We start from the raw sequence: 19,278 nt of genomic DNA, 5'->3' as shown, positions 1-19,278 counted from the left end.
GGAAAGGGCCAAGAGGCAAATAGAAGGAAATTAAAGTGATCTAACTTGCTGTTGCCCAGACACAATGAGCATCACACTCCAATGTATGTCTCTCTGGACTCTGGAGCACGTTGACGAATCTTAAAAGATATGTTAGAAAGGTCAGATTTTTACCAAATGAGGATGCTGGGTTCTTTTTTTTTTTTTTTTTAGACTTGTAATTTCCATTTAACATTATTTAACAAATATTTTTATGTAACAATAAACACACCCAGGCATTATTGTTTTCAACAGCAGTATGCAGTCTGTTCAATAAATGGCCTGTAAGTTATGCCATCCATCCCTTATTGCTGGGCACTTAGCTTGTTTCCATTTCTCCCCATTATAAACTGATGGGTGCCGTCCCATCCTCTGTGAGTGGTGAGAGTTAAGGGATTGTCCTTCCACTTGGGAGCTGTTAAGACCACTGCCTCTTGGTGGGATGAGTTCAGGGTGCTCAGTGTCTTTTCCCAGTGTCTCACAGTGAGTTCAACAGTGAGGTGCAGGTTGCTTTCTCAGGTGTATTCCAGGATGGAGGTTCAGGGCTTAATGATGCTTTCCCCCCCCAGGCTAGACACACCCATTACCTTGAACTTTCTCAGCAGCATTTTACTTGTAAAAGTCCTGAGCCACCATCACATTTGGGTCTCTGACAAAGCCAGCAGTCAGCGTGTGGATAAGCATCTGCCTCCCTGGCTTTCTGTGGATTTTCCTTGAACACGTTACTCCTCTTTGTGACCTGCTAGTTCTTGTCAGCAGATAAATATGGCAGTGGATACAAAAGTTTAAGAAAATTGTATGGGAAACAAACTTAGAAGAACCAAATTGTTTGCTCCCCACTATGAACTGGTGGGAAATTGAATGGAGATAACTAAAGCATCTTTGCAGTTAGACTGGTGGATACTGAAGTCCCTCAGGTCCCCTCAGGGGCCACCGGTGCCCATGACAGCAGGTCTAAGGACCACCAGCATCCCCTGGAGGTGTCTGTACATCTCCAGGCACCTGTCAACACCACCCCATTCTGGAGGATGGGGAGGAGGGCAGGACCCCTGTCTCCACCACCCTAATGAGCTCTTAGGGGCTTGGCTGGTCCTCCAGAGGCCGGACAGTGCTGAGCACTCACCCAGTGCACCAGCGATTAGAGAGGCTGCTCATAAGAGAGAAAAACGACAGTGAGCTACATTGTTTGTGGAAGATATGAGAATGTATAGAGTCTTTCTTTGATAAGCAATACTTGATTAACGTAATTTTGTAGGTAGTTAAGATGCCCCAGCTGTGGCAGGGGTTTGTGGTTTGAGGCAGGAGCCCCACATTTGGGATCCTGGTTCATCACTTGCCAAAAAGTGGGCCAGTAAATAGATGTGTGGAATCAGTACCATGCCTATCAAAACCCCAGCTGTCTTTTCTTTTATTTTTTCAGAAATTGATAAATTGATTCTAAAATTCATAAGAAAATGTAAGAACCCAGATTAGTCAAAACAACCTTGATAAACAAAAACAAAGTAGGAGGACTTAACACTTAGGATGGGAAAACTTACTACAGAGCTATAGTAATCAAGATCGGTATTTTGAACAATGGAACAAAGAGTCTAAAAATATGTCCTCACATTTATGGCCAATTAATATTCACCTAGGGTGCCAAAGCAATTTAATGAGGAGAGAATGGTCTTTCCAGCCGCTGGTGCTGGGACAACTGGGTACCCAGATGCAAAAGCATGAGTCGGACCCCTACCTCACTCCATGTTCAAAAGCTGACTCAAAATGATCACAGACATAAATGTAAGAGCTAAAACTACACAACTCTTAGAGGAGATGAGAGGTGTGAATTCTTGTGACCTTGGATTAGGGGAATGATTTATTACATGTGTCAGTGACCGCATAACTTGACAAAAAACAAAAACAATAAAAAAAAAAAAAAAAAAAAAGAAAAAAAAAAGAAAAGAAAGAAAGAAAGAAAATAGGTAAATCAGACTTTATCAAAATTGAAAAAAAAACTCTTGCATATCAAAGTGCACTATGAAGAAAGCAAAAACAATCTAGAGAATAGGAGAGCATATTTGTGGATTATTTCATAAAGACATAGTATCCAGAATATAAAAACAACTGTTGTAATCAAGTAATTGAATGGCAAATAACCTGATTAAAAAAACATGCAAACATTTGAAAGATATTTCTCAAAAAATACATATAAAGTACTAATAAATACATGCAAAAATGCTCAACACCACTGTCAATGAACACCATTCTGCACCACCAGGAGGACTGTGGTAGAGACAAATGATACTAAGTGTTGGTGAGGATGTGGGGAAATAAAACCGTCACGCCCGACTGGCAGTGATGTAATGTGATGTCACAAGCTTGGAAAATCATTTGGCAGTTCCTCAATAGTTTAAAGTTATCAGATGCCCCAGCAGTTCTACCCCTACATATACATAAAAGCATTGTTAGCATGATACTCAAAACTAGCTGTCTACACAAAAACTGTACACAAACATTTATAACATAATTATTCATCATATCCCCAAAGTGAAAACAACCCAAGTATCCATCAGTTTCTGAATGGATAAGCCAAATCTGATAAATACACACAATGAAATATTATTCAGCCATAAAAAGTAATGAAGTCCTGACACATGCTACAACATACATGAACCTTAAAAACATGCTCAGGGAAAGAAGCCAGACACAAAGGCTGCATGTTCTGAGTCTGTCTATATGAAATCTTGAGAATAGGCGACTGGAGAGAGAGAAAGTGGATCAAGGAATGCCAGGGGCTGAGGTGGAGAGCTGGGGACTGGTGCTGTTGGTATGGCGTTTCTTTCTGGGGGATAAAATGTTCTGGAATTGGATAGCAGTGTGGGTCGTACAACTTTGTGAATACTCTGAGTCAAACACTGTAAAGGGGTGAGTTTTATGGGCTGTGAATTGTATCTCATACAAAAGTGGGCTGGTGTGTACACTTGGGCTCTGATATTGGTCTACTGATGGTGCTGTTCACACCTCTTTCTCAGGGCCATTGCTGAGCCGCAGGTGGGTGGTGGCTGGAGACCCACCCTATCTCTGTGGGTCAAGCCCTTCTCAGGCTGTCCTGGAGAGTCCCTCAGAGATGGGGATTCACGCAGACGGACTCGTACGACGCGGGTCTTTGTGCCTGGCTCTTTTCACTTAACGTGTTTTCAAGGTCCATCTGTACCGGAGCCACGTTGGGAAGTTCATTTCCTTTTATGACTGAAAATTCAGTTGTGTGCATGTACCATGCCTTATCCTTTGAGCAACTGGTGGACATTCGGGTTCTCTCCGCTTCGGGGATATTATGAATGGTATCCTACGAGTCCAGCCTTCCCTGGGGAGATGCTTCCCCAGCTCACTCTGCTCTGGGTCTCGTGAGGGAGGCTCCAGGGGTGGAAATCTGTGCCCTTCCTGTGCATAAGGGAGCCGCCGGCTTCATTTCTAGTGCTGCCGAGCCTTCCTTTCTGGTTAAACCCACCTCTCTTTTCCATTCTGCTTCCCTGCCTTCCTGCAGGTTTGGTTCTGTGGCCCCAGATGGACGGTACCATTCACCTATTAAGAACAAGAGCGCGGGATTCAATGCGATGCTGGCAGCGCTGACACCTTTGAGATTAGCAGTGACCTTCCAAGCCATGAGTGCCATGAAGGTGGCTGGCTCTTTTTGATGGACCTCACTGTTCATTCTCTGCTTACTCTGGGAATGGGTAACAACGTCAGGAGCCGAGCTTCCCGAGCCGCGGGGGTGTGATGTAGCCAGGGTTTCTGGCTACGTTCTAGAGAGGGCCAGTTGGCCGCACAAGTCTCATTCCCGCCTCCTTCTTGAGACAGTAGCCCATCCATCCTGAGCTGCTTATCATGGTGGATGGAGCCTGGGCTCTGACCACAGAGCCACCAAAGCTGATGTGAGGAGACTGGGTTGTTCAGGATGAGCACACCTGTTTCGATTGGTGTGGGCAAAGGCCAGGTTGTCTTAGCTGAGTTTGTGGGCGTGTGGATCTCAGGTGTCATTGGGGTGTGACATTCCCCATCGTGGATTGGAGTTCATGAGGCTAGACCTCCAGAAGCCACCTCTGCCTGCCTCCCCTCTCTCCTATGTATTGGTTTGGACAGAGCAGCAGGAAAGAAAAGTTCTGGAAGGCTCTTTCTCTCCTCCCGTGGACCTACACGGGTTCATTCCCCGGGCCCTCCTGTCTCTTTGCACAAGGGGAAAGCCTGCTTTAGCCTGCCCTGAGCTTGGGGAGGTTGGAAGAAAAGTGTGGCTTCTCCAGGAGCACGCGCTTGTGGCTGGAATCCAGCTTTCCCACCAGGAGGGAGTGAATTCCACTCACGGGACTCCAGGCCTGACTTTGGTTTGTAGATGTCTGAACCGCAGACAGTCTTCGTTCCCTTCTGCACTTGCCCACTCCCCTGCGTGACCCAGCCTCCCTGCAGTGTGGCGCCGTGCGGTGAAGGCGCCCACGCAGGATGAGGCCCACAGCCTGGCGCCCTCCCGGGGCCCCCGTTCCGGTGCTTGTTTTGCAGGGGTCTTGCCAGGGGCCCACCTGGGTGTTCTAAGGTCCCCAGGAACCATCTGACAAAGGAGGCCCAGGAAAGCCTTGTGAGGAGGCACCAGAGACTGAGGAAAGCTGGTTCCTCAAGTCTGTAATGGGAACATGGTCAGCCATCCTCAGAACCCCAGAAAGAGACGCCCAGGGCAGCATCGCAGAGGAGACGGGATGAGAAGCCTGTTCGAGGCTTTCTGAGCCATGACCTGGCGTCTGCACATCAACACCTCTTGTCCCAACATCTCCTCCAGCCCTCAGACCAGCCCCTGAGCATCCCTGATGGGAATAGGGGCACAGGACAAGTGCATGCTGGGAGCTGCCACAAAGCCTGCTGGGAAACCCTAACCTGACAGGGAGGCGTGGGGATGGGTGTGAGGGTCCCACGCTGCCAGCAACCCTGGTAGTTCCCTGAGCTCAGAGTGGAGCCGCGTGCGGCATGGCCTGGGCGGTGAGGCGGGCCGAGGGGGCACCTTCCAGGAGAGTTGGTTTTCATTATCACCGGACCTGGCGCGGTGCGGGGTGGTGGCTCGGGAGAGGAGACCAGCGGCGAGTCTTTGTTTTGTCTTTGTGGTACTGGGAATTGAACCCAGGGTGCTCTGCAGCTGGGCTACGTCCCCAGGCCTTTTTAATTTTTATTTTGAGACAAAATCTTGCCATGTTGCCCAGGCTGACCTGCAGCCTGCGATCTTCCTGCTTTAGCCCAAGTCGTTGAGATTTCAGTCGTGGGAGGCGCCTGTTCTGGGCTGGCCTGAGCATCCTCAGGGGTCCAGCGCCTGCCCACCTCGAGGGTCTTGAGGGCCTCAGGTGGACTGACTCCTTGTTGGGTGTTGGACGTGCATGCTTCCTTCCTGGCAACACACGACCATGATCATGATCACCGTTCTGAAGTCAGAGAACCCTAGTCTCCAATCTTATCCCACGTGTGATCCGCAGAGGGTCGTGGCAAGTCAGTGGTCCTCACTAAGCCTCCGTGTCCTTGTCTCTAGGCAGGTCTTGTGATGATGGTCAGGCAGGATGAAGGGACGCACGTGCAGTGCCGCAAACAGCAGGTGCTCCGTAGCTCAGAGCTGACACTGACATCATGGTCATTGTTTCTGTTGCTGCTGTTACTGGGAAGGCAGGAGTTGGCAGTGGGAAAGGAATAAATGGGCTTTCCCATGAACCACATCCTGGGCTTCCATCCTGGGCTCCCGGTAAGTCATTCTGAAATGTTTTGCAAAGATGTATGGAATCCCTTTGATTCCTGGGTATCTAAAGCAAACCACAGTAACTCAGAATCACCACCTTCTCTGCCCATGTGGACCTTTTCTGTCAAAGGAATTGCTTAGTGGTTAGTCAACTTTCTGTTACTGTAAGAAAATACCTGAGATAATCAACTTACAAAGAGAAAAGGTTTATTTTGGCTCACAGTTTCAGAGCTTTCAGTTGGTGGTCAGTTGGCTGATTGCTTTTGGACTTGTGAAAAGGCAGCACATCACAGATGGAGCATGTGTCAGAGGAGACTGATCAACTTTTGGTAGCTGAGGTGTAAAGAGAGAGACAGGAAGGGGTAGGGGTCCCGATATCCCCTTCAAGGACATGCCCGCAATGACTTAAGGTCCTTCCACTAGGCCCCACCTACCCCTAGTGTTACAGGCTGGTGACCAAGCCTTTGGCATGTGGGCCTTGGTCGGCTGTTCAAGATCCAAACCATAGCACTGGGGCAGTGATTGGCAGGCTCAGACCCTGCGTGTCTCAGACCCTGCCATGTGGTCCTGCTGGAGCGTGACCCTGGAGGCTGTGACGTCACCACGTGACCCTCAGTGAAGACGGCTCAGAGGCCTTCTTGGCAGCTGGTCCTCTCCTGTGGCTCAGCCTGTCCTGGATGCTTTCCCAGCTGAAACTCGAGATAGTCCTGCGCCTTCCGCTCTTGCCAGTGAGTGGAAAACGGGTCCTTTCTCCTGCATTCATTCTTGATGTCTTAGAAAACTGTCACCATGGCTCTCCAGTGACCTTCGCTCAAGGCCGAGCAGGCCTGGCCCTTTCAGCCCTTGCCCAGATGTCCTCTTTCCCATGACCACCTCTCCTTGCCACGGCATGCCTCCGTCCTTCCGGATTCCCCTCAAAGGCTTACTGTAATAGCCCTCCTCTAATGTGTGTCCCAAATGCCAGGCCAGATTAAATGATTAGTGGGAACACACGGCGCAGGAAACTGAGATGATTGGTGGGGAGGGGCAGCCCACAGGGGGAGCCCGGGAGGCCTTTCTCAGGGAGGGAGGAAGCCCGGGGTGCGTCTGGGAGTTCGGAGGGCGGGGGATCAGGTTGAGGGGCGAGAAGCGTCAACGAGGTCCAGACTGCCCTTTTGGATGGATTCTGCACGGAGACAATATTTTAGCTCAAGACGAGCTGGTCCCTTTGTAAAGGCGTTCCCTACGGGAGACCCTCAGGGGCTGGGTCTCATCCCGGTGTCTGACTCAGCAGCTCTGGGTGGGGCTGGAGAGTCTGCATTGCCAGCAGGTTCCCTGGTGCTGCGGGCAGGTTCTGCACCTTGGGAACCCCTGCTCACAGCAGATGGGTGCAGTTGTGAATGCCCGGCACCATCCCAGCCACCTTGTCACCCTTGGCGCCCCCAGGACCCCAGATCAAGGGCCACGTTCTTCCCCCTCCCTGGCCCCTCTCCACTGACCTTCTGTCCTGCTGATCCATGGTCCCTCACCCCAGGCAGGGTGGCACGTGCTGCTCATTTGCATGTGTGTCTCAGAGCTGCTGCAGCTGCCTCTCTGTAAGGCCACGGTCTGTGTGTGGTCCCTCTGTCACCTGTTCCCAAGGCATCACAAACCTCTTGCCACCTTGATTTCAGTGACCACCAGCTAATGTTTGCAACAGTCACACTGAGGCTAGGGTGTCAACGTGAATTGGGGTAGGGCATGTCATGGCGCAGCCCATAACACTCAGCCACCCATGTGCCTGTGTCTGGAGATCGTGTGTGGAGAGGTCACCAAGTGAAATGAGGTCTGGGGCAGGCTCCTGGTTTGGTAAGACTTGCATGGTGTCCATGAAGAAGAGACACTAGAGATCTCTGTCCCTGTGCACACGAGGAAAGGCCACGTGAGGACAAAGTGAGAAGGTGGCCCTCTATAAGCCAGAAAGAGATCTTTCCAGAAACTAAGCTGCTGGCCCCCTGACCTTGGGTTTCTAGCCTCCAGACCTGTGAGAAAATGAATTTCTGCCGTGGGAACCACTTGGTCTGGCTCACACTGGGGCAGACTGACAGGCTGCTAGAGTCACAGGGTGGCCAGTGCCAGTCGGGTTAGGGAGACCTCCCAGTCGGTGGGAGCTGGGATCCTCCTTCTCACCTTGTCCCAGTGCCCAGGGCTGAGCCAGGCCAAGAGAAGTGCCCAGTGTAAAGCCCCCGGTTGGGTCTAGTGGGGTGGGGCTGGCATGGGCGAAAGCAGTCGGAAAGCTGCCCTCTCCAGACGCCAAGGGAGGCACAGAGAACCAGCCTCTCTGGGCCTGCACCCTGCTCCGCATGACCTACAAAGGCCACCAAGCATCTCCACTTCTCTGAAAACAGAGCTTTGTAGGACTGAAGGGCCTTACTGTGGACCAGGGCCCACCCACACCTAGCCCTCAACACCGGTCCTGCCAGGATCCCAAGGACCGTGGACGCTCACCTCACCCAGCTCGGGCACAGTGCTGATTGAAATCACGCCTGAGCTTGTGAGGGCGACAGATAGAATTTATAGCTCGTGCTCCCCGCTTGGTGGAAGCTGCTGAGAGCGCGGTGATTTATGAGGCTGAGCGTGGCTGGGGACCGTAGTGTCCATGCCGCTCAGCTGTCCTCCTGGGTTCCGGGAGAGGCCCTGGTCTTAGAGAAGGGTAGAGTGCCGGTGGCGATCTTCAAGTCCTAACCTATGCATATGCAAGAGGAGGCCGGTGTCAGGACTCCTGAGCCCAGGTGGTCAGTCACAGGCCAGGGAGGGCCCTTCCACCCCTAGGAGAGCGTGGGAGCAATCGCTTGGCTGGTGTCGCGTTGGCAGGCACAGCAGGGCGGGCTCCGACCCCACCAGCGCTGTCCGGGGATGGGTGTTCTCACTGTGGTGTCTGCTGGCCTCGGGGCTGTGTGCTGCAGTCACAGCCTGGGCTGAGGCTGGTCAGCTGGCATCAGAGTGTGACATCCCGTCTGTCCTCCTGGCTGTGCACCAGGTGCTGTGACGTGTTCCCCCGAGATGAGGAACGCTCAGCTCCCTCAGATGAATAATTGTAAGTTTTATGGCCACCATTTCCAAAACTATCAGGTTTTTGTATGTTTTCTTCTTGCTCTGAGGCCGTCTACTTTTATTTTTTCTGGAATGACCTCAGGTTCATTTCTTCTTGTAACTTAGCTCGATCTCATTCCTATCGTTACTCACAGACTATGCAGTGGGGCAGGGGTTATGTCTTTTTATTCAGCCTCAGGGCAGGTCTCTTAGAGTGTGTTGTGGAAATCTTTTTACTCCCTTTTCCATCCACCACCCACCCATCCATGTCTCCATCCATGTCTCCATCCACCAACCCACCCACCCTCCTGTTATCCATTCATCCCTCCTTCCACTCATCCACCCACCCATTCCATTACAAAGGCTCTGAACCCAAAGATCAGTGAATGTATGAGTCCGCAGTTAACGGGGGAGCTGAGGAATGTTCTAGAAAAGAGGAGTCACCTACAGACACCACAGTTTAGACACCTCCACCCACTGGCTGTACGTAGGACAGGCCAGAGACGTGCCCCATCCGCCAGAGCCTGGCCTCTGCCAGTAGAGGGCAGCGCAGACAGGCCTCTGAGGTCTGGCACACACAGGGCGCAGTGTGGGCTGCCTCCTGTGGGAACCTCTGATCACGACCTCGTGAGCGTGCCGGGCATGGCGTCGTGGAGGGTGGAGCCAGGGCAGGCCGCGGCTCCGCACTGCAGGTCCGGAGAGTGCGTGGTCCTGCAGGCAGTGCGTGCTCCACAGGCTGCTGAGGCAGAGCTGGGGCGCTGGCTCACTGGCACTGGTGTGGCCTGGCGGGTCCTGGGCCTGTGTTTTCACAGAGCAGCGCCGGAGCTCGCGGGCCTGCCTCTGTCATCCCTGAGTGTTTTGAGGCAGGGCCACTCATCTCCTTCTGCTCAGGTGGTGGCCTCCGTTCAGCGTTCTCACACACAGATGTGGGGGGCAGAAGATCCAGATGGGCTCAGTTGTTGGCAAGGTTGGATGGAATGAGGGGCCCCTTCTCAGGTGTGGGAACTTCCCGCCACTGACCACCAGGGGGCGGCAAATACCAACTCGCTGCTCACGTTCCCTTGACCTCCTCTGCCTACTTCCCATGTGTCAGAAGCGGCTGGGATTTTGCTGTTGTCAGTTTATTTAGTGCCTCACCAGTTACAAGTGCTGCTTTTAAAAAAGTGAGCAACGAAAGAAGGGGGTGCACCAGCTGAGCAACCGTCAGGCTCAAGACCAAGATTGTAAATAAGATGTGGGGTTATTTTGATGACTCTTCAGGACAGAGTTTGACTCATAAATGTCTCTTAAGAAAACACAAGCTTGCAGCATTTTGGGTGGATGCGAAAATGGTTAAATATTTTTGTGGTGTTTCTATGGCAGCTGTTTATGTTTATAACAACTGAAATTTAAACATTTGTCTTTTAAAAAATTTATCTACTGCCCTTTCCCCCAAAGACCAAGGAGTTAGAGATAAGTACAACCAGAGAGAAGCGGCTGGGTGGCAGGAGTACCTGAAGGGATGCTTGAAGGGTTTCCCTTTGGAGGGCCCTTCATTGTGAACGTGGGGCCACTGCCCTCCTCTTAGCCCTGTGGAAGTACATGACCTGGAGCCGGGGTGTGCCCTCCAGAGACCAGGGACGGATCCAGGTAACAGGAAACCACAGCTGGGGTGGGGGGCTCCAGGATCACACTGGCAGGAGGGGAAAGGCAGTGGCTGAGTAGTGAGGACACCCCCCACAAGGAGATGTCACCAAGGGATAGCGGGGATTGGTTTTTGGTTGGAAGGGACCTCAGAGATCAGAGTCCAGTGTCTTTTTCTGTGGGGAGGCTGGGGATGGAACTCAAGGCCTCTCACATGCAAAGCGCATGCCCTGCCACTAAGTTGCATCCCAGCCTGGCTGTGGGTCTCATACAAACGGTTCTAAGTGAGGCTGGTGGGTCTCTGCCGAGCAGCCTAGAGTTGGCATCCACCCCGTGCCTTCCGAGTAGGTATCTGGGTCATGCTTGCAGATAGGCAGCCTGGGAGCATGGGCTGGCAGGGTTTCTCTGAGCTGAAGGAAAGGAGAGTCCTTGGGCATTCCTCCTGTTTGACGTGGCCTGAGAAGGTTAGATGCGTGTGACTGTGCAGCATCGCAAGAGCAGCGTTCCCTTTGACTGAGTCAGCAGAGGCTCTGGGACCCTGTGTCCGGAGGCCCAGGTGGTAGTCATGGCGACTGTGGGGAGGTTGTGCGGTCTGCCCCTGAGTGCTCGGCAGTGTCCTGCTGAGGAGCGGGCTGGCCGTCCCAGCCCTAGCAGCCTGCCCTCCTGGGATGGTGGAAAGGGGCCGGGCTGCAGCCGAGAGGAGCCTCATGCACCGTGGAGGCCGGGAGGCTGCCTCTGGGGAGCACCGTCCGCACTGCCTGAGGTTGGCTCTGGGTGGTCCATGGCTGGCCCACTGTCCTTAGCAGCTTTTCTGCCTGAAACTTGATTTCCCACGGAGGATGTGTGCTTGCGAAGGTCACTGTCCCTCTCCTTCACTCCACGCCCGTGTCCCTTCCTCTAGTAGATCACGTATCGAGTGCTTCCTGTTAAGGGACAATGTTTTAAGCATTTCACACCTAATCACCCATTCAGCCATCTCTGCTTCTGGGAAAGCAGATTCCAATTTCGCAGATAAGAAAACAGAGACAGAGGGAGGTAATGGTGGCCCGAGTTCCACAGGGCTCACGCTCGGGCAGCTGGCACTAGGGTCCAGCCCTTGGCCAGCACCACGATGGCTTCTGCAGTCCTCAGGCTGGAGGTGTGTGAGGGCCTGGCATGAGTCCTGCTCACCGGGGCTTCTGGGCCTCCTTGGTGCTCGGTTGCGTTTGCATTGGTCAACTGAACCAGACCAAGCATCCTTAAAGCTCGGTGTCCACGCTGAAAAACACGGGGATTTCACCCAAACTGGGGTTTGGCAGAAGCCTAATGGTTAGTGGCTGGGCTAGAATCCAGGCCTCCTTCCCCACTGGGACTTGGGACCTGATTTAGGTTTTAGTGGCACTGCCAGCTCTGCCTGGTGGCTGTCTGTCACTGCGGTCCTGAGCATCTCTGGGCTGGTGGCAGCAGGAGCCGGGAGGCAGGTTGTCCAACCTTTGCATTGATGTTCTTATGGGGAAAAGGACTGTCTATGATGGACATTCCTTGAGTGTATCTATGGGAATATTTTTTTTTCCAGCTCATTCCCATGGAATGATTTTTGAATGTCTTGCTCTACTACAATGAAATTTAACAAGCCAAAGTTCACACTGGATTAGATAGTTTTTTAAGGAGTAAAGTGGTCCATTTAAATTTACATTCACAAAGCCCTTAAGTTCTCTGAGAGGCAGATGGTCAGTGGATGTGGATGTGGCTGTGTTCTACATTTCTTGATTTATTCACTTGAGACTTTTCTGCATCTCCGCTATGACGGATGAGAGTTTAGTCACGTAACGTCCTGCCCTCCACTCTTATTTCTCTTTTTTCCCCTTTACAGTTTTTGATGTTTACATTATTATTTTTAATTCTCCCAAGAACTACCTGGGTAGTTATAAGTATCCTGAAACCTCCGTTTCCCATCCTAACAACTTCATTTCTTGACTCCATCCACTTCCCACTTCTGTCTGTTGATCCATTCATTTGTATATTGTCCAGACTGAAGGAATTCAAAAAATTTTCTGTGACCATCATCTAGCTTTGGGACCTTCGATTACATTATTGAGGCCGATGTTGTTCACTGTAGAGTCATGTAGTATGAGAGGCTCATATTTCCTCTCTACACACCAAGTGTCAAAACACCTTTACAATTTTGAAGAACAACACTATTCCTAGCTTCTAGGTCAAATGGAATCACTTTTCTTATGCTCTGCAGATTACTGAAAATCATGTCATGTTTTTGTTTGCTTGGCATTTAGATAATTGTATTTTTGTAAGACTTTTGACTTCTCCTGGAGTTTTAAATTGCCTTTTTTTTTTCTTCTTGGGAGAAAAAAAAAAATGTCTTCATCAGCATAGCAATATTGTGTTCCAGCTTCTGACTCTTTTTGTACGGAATTTGTCTGTTATTCTCCTTGAAGATCTATTGGTGCCCACTGATTTCTTATTTTAATCTTGACTAATTATATTTAACCTGATCTATAGCAATCATCACCTAATTATTTTTCTTTTGCAAGATTTCTTAAAGTAGTTTGACTTTCTAAATCCCCTATTATCTTTCTGTTTTTTTTTTTTTTCTTCTGGTTTTATTGTAATATATACACAAGTAATATCTTTTGAAAGGGTATATAGATGGTAATGTTTTGATTCCTTATATATCTGAAATGTTCTGTATTTTGCCTTCACATTTGATTGATATTTTAACTGAGACCTCCAAGTTGAAAATAATTTTCTCTAAGGGTGTTGCTTCATTGTCTTCTTGTATCAAGTCTGCTCATGGAAAATCCTGTATTCCTCTGTTGTTACTTGAACATTATCTCTGCAAGCTGTTTGCCTTATGTGTATTTGAATTTCTCAATACTGTTCCTAGATCTCACTTTTTGCTTATCCTACTTAACTCTTTCTATGATTGTTATTATTATTGCTTATGGTTATACATTAGAGTTGGGCTCATCCTGACAAACTCGTACATGCATGGAAATGGATTTCGGTTTGTGATCCCCCCTTTCCCTCCTGTCCTCTCTCCCCTCTCCCATTCCCCTTTCTAAACTAGACTTCCTTTCACTGCTCTGTTAATTTGTGTTTGATTAGTTTTTTTAGGTTATCTTATTCTTCCCTCTCCCTTTAATTTACTCTAGCTTCTGCATATAAGAGAAACATTCAACTTCTTAGTTTCTGAGTTTGGCTGATTTCACTTAGCATGAGAGTCTCCATTTCCATCCATTGACCAGCAAATACCATAATTTAATTGTTTTTGATGACTAAAAAGACTCCATTGCATATACACACATGCGCGCACACACACACACACCCCATGATTTCTTAATCCATTCATCTATTGACAGGCATCTGGGTTGATTCCATAATTCACTTATTATAAATTGGGCTGCTATAAACATTGATGTGTCTATGTCACTGTAGTATGTCAATTTTAGATCTTTTGGAAAAATACCCAGGAGTGGGATAGCTGGGTCACAGGGTGGTTCCACCCCTAGTTTTTTGAGGAATCTCCATACTGCTTTCCAGAGTGGCTGTACCAGTCTGCAGTTCCATGAACAATGTACAAGTGTCCCTTTCTCCCTGCCTGCTTAACTCTTGATAGGCCACCTCAGTGTGGAAGTCTGTCTCTTGTCCTTCTGGGAAATAATCTTCTACTAGTTCTTCAGTAATTCTTTTTTCTTCCATTTTTCTGTTTTCTTGGAACCCTAATTGTTTGGAGGTACTTTTAGCTTGATTGCGTCTCTTGGTTTTTCCTCTCCTATTTCCCTATGGAAATTACTATGTATTCTGAACATTTTCCTGATCACATAGTTTTATTTTAACTTTTAAGAGCTTTTTATCTTGTACTCTTTTTCTATAGTAGTATATTATTCTTCTGTATACACAATTGCTATGTAATCTTTTTGCTGATGCCAATTGGATATAACTTTTCAGGGTTCTGTTCCCTGAGTTATTTTTCTTTCCCTCTAGAGTCAGTCGGGTCCATTAGGGAAATGGAGAGGGTCAGGAAGCAGAGGGACTAGAAACCAGCAAGTACAATCAGCATGAGGTAAGCGCTTTCATGGAGTTATGAGCAGGACCTGAGAAAGAGTCACCAAGGTTAACTTAAGGCATTCAGAGAAGAGTTCTCCAAAGACATTATGCTGAGTTTTTAAGGATAAGAATACATTATTTGGCAAACGAAGGAAGGGAAGAATAATTCCAGGCAGAGGGAGATGTATGAAGACACGGGGGGTGAACCAGCATGACCCAATTGTGGGTGAACAGAGGGTTTAACGTGGCCCTAGTTTGCATGGCCTGCTTGAGAGGCTGTGGTGGGCCTAAGCTGACTACGTGGACAAGTGAGCCAGGGCCATAACAGAGAAGCTCTCAGGAGCCGTGGGTGGGGGGGGGGCTGAAGAGGAAGACTCACACGCAGGGGAAGGACCAGGTGTGCGTTTTAGACTGTCCTGACTGTCACTTGGAGGATGGAGGGGATGAAGGATTGACAGTTGGCACGTGATGATGGTCTAAGCAGGACAGGATATGTGGGAAGTGGGGAAGGGCAGGGGCAGGGGGACAGGATACGATGCATGCTCAGGGCCAGAACAGAGAGAGCACAGGGCGGTGGGGGGATTGGCTTGAGGGATCAAGACCGACAGCAGGTCTGGCTTGGTGGCTGTATAACCTGAACATGTCTAAGAAGAGTCACACCCTCTTCTCCCATCCTTAGAGACACAGTATTTCCTTAAATATACAACTCATCTGGGCTCTGGTAGACCTGTTCTGTCCTCCCCCTCTTCTTCCTTCCCCGGGGAGCAAAGACTGAGGGCTGGCACCAGTGAAGGTCCTTCCATGCGAATGCCCCCTTCTGTCACCGCCAGGGCCGTGTGGGCTTGTGTCCAGGCTGGCTGCAGTGTCGCAAACCCTCCTCTAAGAAATGCTCCACCACTTCCTCCAGTCTGGCTTGCATCAATAAGAAAGGTAATATTGGGTCTGTGTCTACCATTCCTTAGCTTATTTCTCAATTTGTCCAAAAGTCACGTGGGGGAATGTTGCCTGTTATGGTTTAGCTGTGGTGTCCCCCAAAAGCTCACGTGTGAGACAATGCAAGAAGTTTTGGAGGAGAGATGATGGGGCCATAGCCTTAACCTAATCAGTGAATCAATCCTGATGGGATTAATGAAGTGGTAACTGCAGCAGGTGGGGTGTAGCTATGGGGTATGTATTCTGTATCTGGAGAGTGGAGTTTTTCTCTCTCTCTCTGCTTCCTGATCATCATGTGAGCTGCTTCCCTCTGCTTCCGCCATGAGGTTCTGCCTCCCCTCAAGCCCCAAGGAATGGAGCTGGCCTTCTGTGGACAAGACCTCTGAAACAATGAGCCCTCAAACTTTTCTTCCCTAAAGTTGTTCTGGTCAGATCTTTTAGTCATAGTGGCAAAAAAGCTGACTAAAACTATTACCCATATTCAAAATGTATCATCATGTCCCCAGTAAGGAGCACAGCTCTCCCACCTCCATCTGCTCCTTGAGAATAGATAGCTTTTTAAGATGATCATGTGGAAATTCTGACTGCATTGTAGGGAATTCCCTCTGCATCATGCTTGACTTGACTTTGGAGGGGTGGTGGCTAGAGAAAAAGGAGGTCAGCTGAGGAACAGGTACTGCCTGCAAGACTGGCCCTGATTGGGGGCTCCAAGGCTTCTGTGGAACCACATTTATTTGCTGCTCAGCAGACTCAGGAGGAAGGAGGTTTTCCCTGGGGTGCCTCACCTCCAAGGCTGGTCATTGGGAATGTGAACTTCAAGATGATAAGACTGTGTCTTCTTGGTTACCATTGCCTCTCTGGTCTAGAATAGGTCCTGGTACTTAGTAAGCACTCAGGGAACAAATAGTGAACAAATGGATGGATGGGTGGATGGATGAGTGGAAGGAAAAGTGGACGGATAGATGAGTGAATACAGTGAAGGAAGGTTTCCTTGTGGAGAATAAATCAGTCCTGACCACAATGCTGTGGGGATGGGGCACAGGTCATTTTAATTCATGCATTCATTTTGTAGTGCTGAGGACTGGACTCAGGGGCTGTGCATGCGAGGCAAGTGTCCTACCACTGGGCTACATCCTCAGCTCTTATTTGGCGGCATTTTAAATATGTCAAGAGCCCTAGATCCTGAGCCGACTCTTTAAAGGAACAAAAGCAAACGCTTTCCATTTCTCACGTGGGCAGGCAGCCCTTTGTTGTAGAGCTCGGGACGGCGCACCAGGGGATTCTGTGCACGCGGGCAGGGACTACTTTGTTTTCATTTCCTCCGTGCTTTGCTTTCTCCTTGGCTGCCCTTGCTGATTGCTCATGGCGAGCCTCCTGGGTCTGACGACATTGTCAGTGTGACTGGAGTGCTATTCTGGGCGAATGACGCACAGGTCCCCAAATGGTCTCCTATTCTCTAATGACAGCTGGGTAATAGGGTTAAAGCTTCAGTGAGCAGCCCGGGCCCCAAACTTTGGAGGAGCTGGGCTGAGAGGAATTCTAACTGAGCGAGGGAAACCGATCCCGAACTCCAGCAACACAGACCCTGTTGCCGTCTCTCACAGGCCACGTGTCCCCATCCCTGGGCTCTGCACAGCTTGGCCCTTCTGCCTGTGACTCTGCCTGACTCTGGTCCTCTCCAGGTCTAAGTGTGCACACGGCACCCCCAGGAACCTCCCACCTGTGCCTGCCTTTCTGCACGGAGGTCTGGCGGCTCCTGGCCTCTCCAGCTCTTACCTGTCTGCCTACTTCTCCGTCAGCTCCGAGGGCAGGGACCTGGCTTGGCACCAGGCGCATAGAAGGCCCTCAGTGGGTGTCTGTGGACTGAACTCCACACCCCATCCTCATACCCAGCCCATCCTGAGCATCTTGGTTCTCGCGAGGTCCATGAGAAGCAAAGGAGCCACCCTGTGCTGATCCCGTCTGCCGTGGCTGGGCTCTGGACCCTCCTCAGTGCCCACTGCAGCTCCACCATGCTTCCCATTTCACAGATGGAAGGCAGAGGCTCCTTGGAGTGAGGCAGCTCAACAGGGTCAACCCCCTCACATAGGGCAGTTGTGCCCATCCCTGTCCTGAATGACTGCCAGGTCCCCACAGAATTCCTCTTGTCAATAACCCTTTGTGTTCAGGCTGCATCGGAAAAGGAATAAAGGACATCTTGGGTCCTCAAAGTACAACACCTTGAATTTCTGGAAACTTCCATGCTTCTCGCTTGGATAATTGTGTTTCCTCTGACCTTGAGGCTGACCTACCCCATGTGACCATCCAAGGATTTGATCCTGTCCACCTCAAAGGTTGGGGGTGGGGTGACCAGGACTTGAACATGGTTTTTAATTCCAAGGACCTTCTAGGTCAGATGGTCAGGGTGATGGATGTTAGCTCTGGGACGACCTGACTGGGTCATGTTTTCTTGATTAACTTTCATCTGGTGATAATGTTGGAGCTAGTAGACTTTTAAAAAATATTTGCATATCTCATTTCTTTGTCTAATTAGTGTGGTGAGAACAGTGTCCCAGTTTTTACGCTTGAATAAATAGCTGTCATGGTGGAAGGCGCTCAGGGGCCGGCTCACCGTGGTACTCTCTTCCTTATGTTTTCCTTCTCTCTCAGCCCTGCTGCAGTCCACGCTCCCAGCTTGTCTTTATAAAGAACTGATCTTGTCAGCCAAATGAGTGGCATACCTCAACTCAGGACACCTCTGTCAAAGCCGCGGCATGAATCTGAGCATCAGGACGCAGAGTTGCTTAGTGCGAAAGCCTACCCCATGCCTTCCTGCTGCATGACCCCACCTTCACCTGTGGCCTTACAGACCCTCTAGTTTACTCTTCGAAGTTGGGCTAGAGTGAAACAGTCCTGTAAGTGCCCCGTGCCTCTCCTTCAAACCTACATGTAATGTCCCCATCTCTTGAGGGTGCCGATGGGATTCTGTGAACCATTGTATTGTGGTAGTAAAGTCCTTTGTACTGTCCCCACCATGGGAGCCCCTTGACTTGAGTGTGGTCTAGCTGTCACCTAGCTGGTTGGAGGTAGATCTGAGATTTGAACTTGTAACTTGTGTCCATGTCGTCCAGCAAAGGAGATCACCGGGATGGGAGTGTGAATGCTTGTGGGGTTGAGGAATGGCGCTTTAGAAGGAAGGGGGACCTGGACATGTCTTATTCCAGACGGAGGGAATAACGCTGCCAGAGAGAGGGAGGTTGCCAGAGGGAATGTCACAGGGAGACAGAGGGCATGACATTAAACACAGGTGGAAAGTTGACTCTGGAATCAGAGACAGGAGAGGCAGAGAGTCTGAGAGAGGAGAAGCTTCAGAGGAAGGAGGACATTCCAGGAGATAAGTTCTGTCCTCTCGGGGTCAAGTCTGCGGAGAGCCAGCGTGAGTGTGGAGACATGGGAAGAAGAGGCTCACGTTAGCCAGATTACCACTGCTGTGACAAGACCCCGCGAAGATAGGTTTAGAGGGGAAAGGTTTATTGGTTTCAGGCCGTGGGCAATTGGCCATGTTGCTTGGGTCTGTGGAAAGGCAGAGCATCATGGCAGGAAGCACATGGAAGAGCAAAGCCGCTCACCTCATGGGGGCAGGAAAGCAAGTAGAAGGAGAAGAAGGGGCCAGAGTCCCAATGTCCCCTTCAAGGGCACACCCAATGGCCTAACTTCCTTCCACTGGACTTCACCACCTACAAGTTCCACCATCCCCCATAGTATCACAGGCTGGTGACCAAGTTCGTGCTTGGTCCCACTTGTGTGGAGAAGTGGTCTGAACCTGCACAGAGGTGGGGAGGTAGGGTGGCTGGGTTGGCCCAGATTAGGAATTTCACCAATTGGATTAC

General features: G+C 50.1%; 1 protein-coding gene across 1 annotated transcript in view; it reads left to right on the top strand.

Annotated features, from left to right (window-relative positions):
• The window catches only part of ACOXL (acyl-CoA oxidase like), a 331,162-nt gene that overhangs the window by 56,645 nt on the left and 255,239 nt on the right, over positions 1-19,278 (top strand). Inside the window, exon 7 of the mRNA XM_079109525.1 lies at positions 3,542-3,674. Coding sequence (XP_078965651.1) covers positions 3,542-3,674 — 133 coding nt within the window. The remainder of the gene's footprint in view (positions 1-3,541; positions 3,675-19,278) is intronic.

This window comes from Sciurus vulgaris (assembly GCF_902686455.1).
Source record: "Sciurus vulgaris genome assembly, chromosome: 14".
NCBI lineage: Eukaryota > Metazoa > Chordata > Mammalia > Rodentia > Sciuridae > Sciurus > Sciurus vulgaris.
Note: the sequence above shows the minus strand (reverse complement) of the source record. Positions and strands in the feature narration are given on the sequence as shown.